This window comes from Prunus persica, chromosome G1, assembly GCF_000346465.2.
Source record: "Prunus persica cultivar Lovell chromosome G1, Prunus_persica_NCBIv2, whole genome shotgun sequence".
Lineage (NCBI taxonomy): Eukaryota > Viridiplantae > Streptophyta > Magnoliopsida > Rosales > Rosaceae > Prunus > Prunus persica.
In genome coordinates, this window is record NC_034009.1 from 10,952,627 (window position 1) to 10,959,716 (window position 7,090).

The 7,090-nt window shown below is 37.3% G+C and overlaps 1 protein-coding gene across 5 annotated transcripts in view; it reads right to left on the reverse strand.

The window, feature by feature from the left end:
- Positions 1-6,143, reverse strand: part of LOC18790896 (GTP-binding protein OBGC, chloroplastic) — a 10,124-nt gene extending 3,981 nt beyond the window's left edge. For 2 of the 5 annotated variants that reach the window (XM_020554551.1, XM_020554548.1), the window contains exons 1-6: positions 5,028-6,143; positions 4,180-4,453; positions 3,412-3,703; positions 3,074-3,227; positions 2,056-2,164; positions 1,783-1,922 (exon numbers count right to left, since the gene is read on the reverse strand). In XM_020554551.1, the coding sequence (XP_020410140.1) occupies positions 1,827-1,922; positions 2,056-2,164; positions 3,074-3,227; positions 3,412-3,703; positions 4,180-4,453; positions 5,028-6,079 (1,977 nt within the window). In that variant the 5' untranslated portion in view covers positions 6,080-6,143 and the 3' untranslated portion in view covers positions 1,783-1,826. The other 3 variants (XM_020554547.1, XM_020554549.1, XM_007225523.2) reach the window with 3 other exon arrangements.

A 7,090-nucleotide genomic window follows, 5' to 3' on the forward strand; every position in this document is an offset into this window, starting at 1 on the left:
TCAGTTGAGGTTTTGAGATCATGAGATCATAATAACCAAGCGCTTTGTGTTTGATGGATCAAAGGTTGAGGTTTTGAGATCAAGATATGAACAAACAAGTTGTCAAACGCCCATAAAAAGTTGAGGACTTGTCTACTTTGTTATGAGAACTTGAAAGTAGCAGCTCAAACGTTGTAGGCAGTTGTTTATATTATGGATCTGCGTTCAAGGTTGAAGCCACCTCTGCCTCATAATTATGGAGGTTCACAAACGGCTTGCGTCCATTAATTGAAGAGAAATTATATATATGGGTTTAAACCGAAGAAGAAAGAACAAAACAAAATGACTAAAATAAACATTAAACATTGGAGAACTTGCTCCCACTTCTTCCCTTCTTCTTCTTCATCTTCGACCCACCTCCAACCTTGGATACTGCTTTTAAAAATAAAAATAAAATAAGAAAGAAAGAAAAAAAGACAACCTAGTTCCCCCCTGAGTTGGTTTCATATGCGTATCAACCATAGCCTATTACCCACTTGGATGAACAAAATGAGATTATAGCCTAGACACATCGGAAGCCAAATGGGATACGGAAGTATGGCACGCAATAGCACCTACCAATAAGCTGCCCACACGATGAATAGGCTTCCCCAAGTGATGAAAAGGTATGGAAATGGAAGATTATAGCCCCCCCAAAGTGATCAAGTGTGGCTTAGCTAGCTAGCTAGGAAACCTAGAGGAAGAGGAACAGTAAAAAAAAACATGAGAAATATAATGAACAGGAAACCTTCCTTTATATTAGAGGTTAACCCTCTCTCTCTCTCTCTCTCTCTCTCTCTCTAAAACCTTTCAATTAACTAGAAACACAGAAAGGGATTAAAGCTTGGGGGGTTAGGATAGGTGTCTTTAACTGCCACAAGTTATAATGAAGGGCAATCACCAAGGGGTAAAAAGGCTGAGAGAGTTATTGTGTTTATAAGTGTGCTATTCACTTTTGCAGAAAATCTAGGTCAAGGGTTGGTGCTGGAGTGAAACCTCGGACGACTGTGTATCCTTTTCCAGTTTTGTTTTTTTGTTTTTTTATGACATACATTTTAGGATATGCTCGTTGCTATTGGTAGAGTTTATTGCAAATTTGAGTAGTTGATCATTTTTTGTTTTGAATTTCAAATTGATAGGCCAGTGTTTTCCCTTCATTTATATCAAATTGTCAAATTTTATAATTGTTATGATTTGAAATTAACTTGTTCAAAAGGCAAGACGTGTTCTTGCTCCCTCAAATTCTTGGTCCCTATGTTTTTGTTAGAAACTAATTTACCTGTATATTTTTACCTCTAGGTACATTATTGAACTTGTAAATTTTGGTAACTTAATTTACAACATATAAATATAGGTAAATTAATGTGTAATTTAGAATATTGATTGTAAAAAAAAAAAAAAAAAAAAAACACATACAGTTGCCCTGAAACATGTTGTACCACAAAATCATAACTAAGCAATATTTTCAACACACGAACACAATTTTATGCAAATTTGACTATTTGATCATTAATTGTTTAAATTTCAAATTTATGGGTGACTTTTTTCCCTTAATTTATTTTCATAATTCTTTTGATTTGAAATTAGTTTGTTCAATCCTGCTCCCATCCCTCCAACCAAATTGTTCATCGCATTAGAAGCCATCGACACAATAAGGCTGGAGGAGACTTTGAATGCTAATATATGTCCATGTATATAAATCTTCCCCTGCTATGCTAATATGAATGAAAATGCCTAGACTTTGAACGTTAATCAATACAATACCTTTCTCTTTCGTATGTTAGCAGTTAAATAACACATAACCGTCGTCACTTCCACTGAGGCCACTTGGTTGTTTCTGTGGATCCTTTCCTAAAATTTGAAAAACCAGAAGTATCTGCAGCATCATGCCATATCATTTCCATCTGGAGGAAGCAAACGAGAATAGTCATTGGACGTTAATTATATTAGAAGAAAAGGAAAGAAAAGATGCTGTGAATTCATGTGTTTAGGATTCAAAATGTAACAAAAAGAAAGTAATAATAGAGAAAAACATACATCTCCAACAATCACTGTGTCACCTTCCTTGACACCAAGTTTTATAAGAGACTTGTTCACACCACAAGCCTCCAGAACATGTTGGAACCTTCTCCCAGAATCCACATATCTGTTCGAACACATTCATTATAAATTGTCATGAGTATTGGACCAACAGAAAGAAACATGTCAATTATTCCAAAACAGATACAATGAAGCATTGGCATTGTAATCAATTTGAAGAACATTCAATGATGTAAGATATGACTGACTGCAGATTATAGCAGTAATTTGATGATACAAAATGTGTGGGTGAGATAAACATAAAACCCAACGATACTAAAACAATGGTGCAATTTAGAGCCATGTTAAAGGCATTGTATGCACATGTTTTTTTAAATAAAAAAAATTATGAAAAACAAAAATGTATTGAAACAATTAATAAGCTATTCAGGTTCAGGAAAATCCTTTACTTGGGGTACTATATCAACACAAAGTAATTGAAGAGACCAATTAAAGAGACAAGAATTTAACATCATGAATTGAATTGCGCAGAGAAAACAACTAAAAACAGGGAATGTCCCAACCAGAAAAGTAAACCCCAAAATTGAGAGGAAAAAAAAAAAAAAAAAAGAAGAAAACTCTCAGTGAGAAGAGTGGCTAAATTGGTCTGCATCAATTCATCAATCTGTATTCATTAGATATTTTCTACCAAACTACATCAAAAGAAGAGGTGGATATTGCTTCACTCTATTTACTAGTGAGATTGTCCGCCTCACACCACTGATCAATCCCCTTACCCTACTCTATTCTTTCACGAAGACAGAGGCAACAACATGAAAAGACTTTTATCAGTCACGAGAATCAAAAGAATTATATGCATAATAATGCATCTTCATTGCATATCGTCAATGTGCATTTAGAAGCTAAAGCTTTTCTTAATGATACAAATGCGATATCATAACAGGTCAGACTTATGAAGTCAAGAAAGCATAAGATGGAAAAACATGGAGGCGACAATAAAGATTTGTTAACCTACCGCCAATTTGTCATCTGAACAAACCGTTGCAACCCAGATCCCACAACATGCCAAGTATTGGTAGTGCTGTCATGAGTGATCTCAAACTCATTAATAGAAGCAGTTTGCTGCTTCCGCACCATCTCAGCTACATGATTTAAATTGACCGGATCTTCTGGACTTCAAAGGAGACTTGTCAACACAGTGACAAAATAACATATGGAGTTAAAACTTATCTATCCTATAAAACAAAACCCGAAAAAGAATAAATGTATGTCTAAAAATTGTCAGAAATTCTTAGGGGAATGTAGATATAATTTATTTAAAATAAGAAATTTTTTTTATATAAAAACTTTGACCTGCTAACTTGTCCTCTGCCATTTTATTTTCTCGTAGAAGCTGGTAAGCAGCAGAGGACACTTCATGAGTTCCCTCTCTTTTCACTGCACTCATGCAAAAAACTTCAATCCCACGAGCTTCTAAACTTTCTTTGAATGATTGCCAGTTTTCATATGCATCTGGAAGGTCCATTTTATTGAAAGCAACAAGATAAGGCTTTTCAGCAATTTCAGGACTAAACAGTTCCAACTCTAGACGGACTGCATCAAACTCAAATTCTGGCTGTTGTGATGAGCCATCAACAACATGTATCTGAGATTTCCAGAAAGATGAAGTTCATATCAATATACAACATTGTTAATACAAGGCAAATAATAATGATGGTGATGATAAAGAATTAAATAAAACGTAAATAACAAAATCAAATTAAATAATAAAATTTAAAATAGTAATTAGAGAATAAATATGGAGTTCTTTTGTTTTCCCTAGCCAGAGAGAGAAGTAGACTTAAAATTCCAAAATTTAGCCTTCCGAATTTTGTACCTATTGTAAAATAGGAAGGAAGGACCCAATATATAATACACGAAATTGACAAAAAATGACAAGAAAAAACACCATATATGTTAGTTGAAAGACAATACTTATTGTGTTTCCACGGGCTCAGACATTAAGATAAGGTAAAGACATTAAAATGATAAAAATAATCAACTTGTTTTCATCCCTGAGCATAAAAAAAAATTTGTAACTAAGTTTTCAATAACTTGGGAGATGATGGTCACAGCTTATACCAGGGCAGAACACCTCTCAGTGTGCCGTAGAAACTCATGTCCCAAACCAAAACCCCGGTGTGCTCCTTCAAGTAAACCTGGCAGATCTGCTACTACCATTGTAGAATCATAGTCAAAAGAAACCACACCCAGATTAGGAAGTAAAGTTGTGAAGGGATAATTTGCTATTGTTGGCTGAGCAGCACTTATCACACTCAAAAGTGTGCTTTTCCCTGCATTTGGGGCGCCCACTATTCCAATATCTGCAACTAGCTTTAGCTCCAGCTCCAACCACCTGATCAATAATACCATCATTTCATTCATACTGTTCAAGTAGTGAAAATGATAACACAAAGATAGCAAGTATCTCTAATTTTGACATGGCTGGGAGCAAGGAGACGCCAATTATTGTAAGATATCAGACAGCCTCTACCAATTCTAAGAATGAATTTAACTAAGCTAACCCCAACTGTTTGATACCAGCTAATGATTGCCTATTTTCAAACTCGAAACCTGCAAGTAGAACAAAGAGAAACACTACATGTCTACAAGAGAACCTCCTTTACACTAACATGAGTAGAGATATCCTGGAAATGCACCTAACTTCTACTTACACCAATATTTGGGTCACACTATCAGTTTTTTTAAACGCTTGGTGCATATCAACATTTACTGCCAGAATAATGTCTCAAATAATTCACAAGTTTTTCACCATTGTTCTACTTTTGAATGACTACATGCTAACAGAACCATTCCAACTATCAAAAATCACAATTTAAGAGCCAAACAACATTAATGATAACAACAAGCAGCATAAACTTAAAGCAATGCAATTCGGTTGATTAGAGAACCAAAAGAACTGAACTCACATTTCAGGACCCTCTGCACCATTCTCAGCAATCCTTGGCACCTTATTCGTCCCTGACTTAAACGAAGCGTTCCCTCTCCCGCCTCTTCCTCCCGGCAACAACAATGCAAGCTGCCCGGGATGCAATAACTCCAGAAGCACCTCCTCCTTCCCAGCCTCTCGAACAACAGTCCCAGGAGCTACTTTAATCACGACGTCCTCTCCCTTAGCCCCATTCTGGGACTGCCCTCTTCCATGATCACCTCTACCTGCCCGAAAATGAACACTGTTTCTAAATGGCAGAAGTGAATTCATCGAACCATCTACTTCCATATACACATTACCACCTCGCCCACCGTCACCGCCTGACGGACCTCCCAAAGGCACGAACTTTTCACGCCGCATTGCAACTACGCCGTTCCCTCCATCCCCTGCCTTCGCGAAGATTTTTGCGCGGTCGAAACACCGCATTACTGCTGGTACTCCCTTCTCCTTCACTTCCCCTTCCTCCAATTTGCCCTCATTATCGGTTAAGTTCACAGTTTCGCCCTCCTTAAAACCTAGCAATTCACCGTCGTCGTTTTGATAAACACTTTCCAATTTGTCATCACTAAACCCCTCAATATCGCTATCATCATCTTCCTCGTCCAGTTCAGAATCATAAGTCCCCTCAAAGACCTCAAATTGACTATAATTCACCCCCAAATTACCATCCAATCCCTTTTCTTCTTCTTCTTCTTCTTCCTCCTCCTCTTCACTGCTTAAATTATCAATCTCCTTCTCAACTTTAAGCGCGACATTTGATTCGGAGAGCTTGACTTCGGATGAGAACTCAAACGACGACGAATCCAAAGAAGGGAGGGAGAAGTCCTCTCTGGGAGGCAAGCGAGTGTAGGTGGTGGCTTCGACTCCGATGGATGACAACTGTTTGGCGCCAGTTCGAGCCTTCAGCTTATGGCTAGGCTTAGGGTTAGGGCTCCGTACTGTCTGCTTCTTCACCGGAGGTTTGCGAGTTTGTGGGACCCTGGGGCGAGCCATAGCGTACGGACAGAAGCTTATGGATATGGTCGCCATTTTCAGGCGCGGCAAAATGAAACTCCAAGTTTTCTTGAGCTGGTAAACTGCTAACGGAGTTTGTCGTTAGAGCAACTCCACCCATTTGCCCTTAGCCATGGCAAGGGTGGAGCTAGGACAAGCACTATTCACGTGAATAGTGGTTGCCCTTGCAAATAGTAAATCGTTTCTCCACCCGTTGCCCTTAGCCATGGCAATTACTATTCACTTTTTTGTTTTTTCCTCCTATTTTTTAATGAAAATAATTAATTTGGGTAATATTTTCAGATAAGATTTTCGGATTCCTACGTGTCAAGACTATTCATAATCAGATAAAATTTTCGGATAAGATATTTGGATTCAAATTTCGGATTAATTTCAAAGTTCAAATTTCAGATAAATTTTTGGGTTCAAATTTCGAATGAATTTCAAAATTCAAATTTCAGATAAATTTGGGTTCAAATTTCAGATAAATTTGGGTTCAAATTTCGGATGAATTTCAAATTTCAGATATGATTTTCATCCAATAAAATCAAGCCACATGGCATGTCTATCTTGCCAAATTTTTCTATAAAACCAGAGTCTCAGCTCATACCTCTCACACCACATCTTTCTATTTTTTCATTTCTGAGAGTTTATAATTCATACTTCATTCATTCTGAATGGAAGAATTTAGGAGATGCTTGGAGAGACAAGAGAGAGAAAGAAGAGAGAGAAACCGTAGAGCAGATGAAGTCAATGAGTTGCAGAGACAAGTCGATGAGCAAGTTCTCATAACAGTGGCTTTGGAAGAAGAAGAGAACCAAGGTCGCCGCCATAGTTCACAAGCCGGCCGCCGCCGGAATGTGGAAAGACATAGGCATTCTAGGGGTAAGAATCTTTTGGAAGATTATTTTATCCCAACTTCTTTGTACTCTGATGTTGATTTTCGAAGGCGATTTAGAATGCAACCTCATTTGTTCAATAAAGTCATGCATGATATTTGCAATTATGATGCATACTTTGTTCAAAAGTGTGATGCTGCTGGGGTTT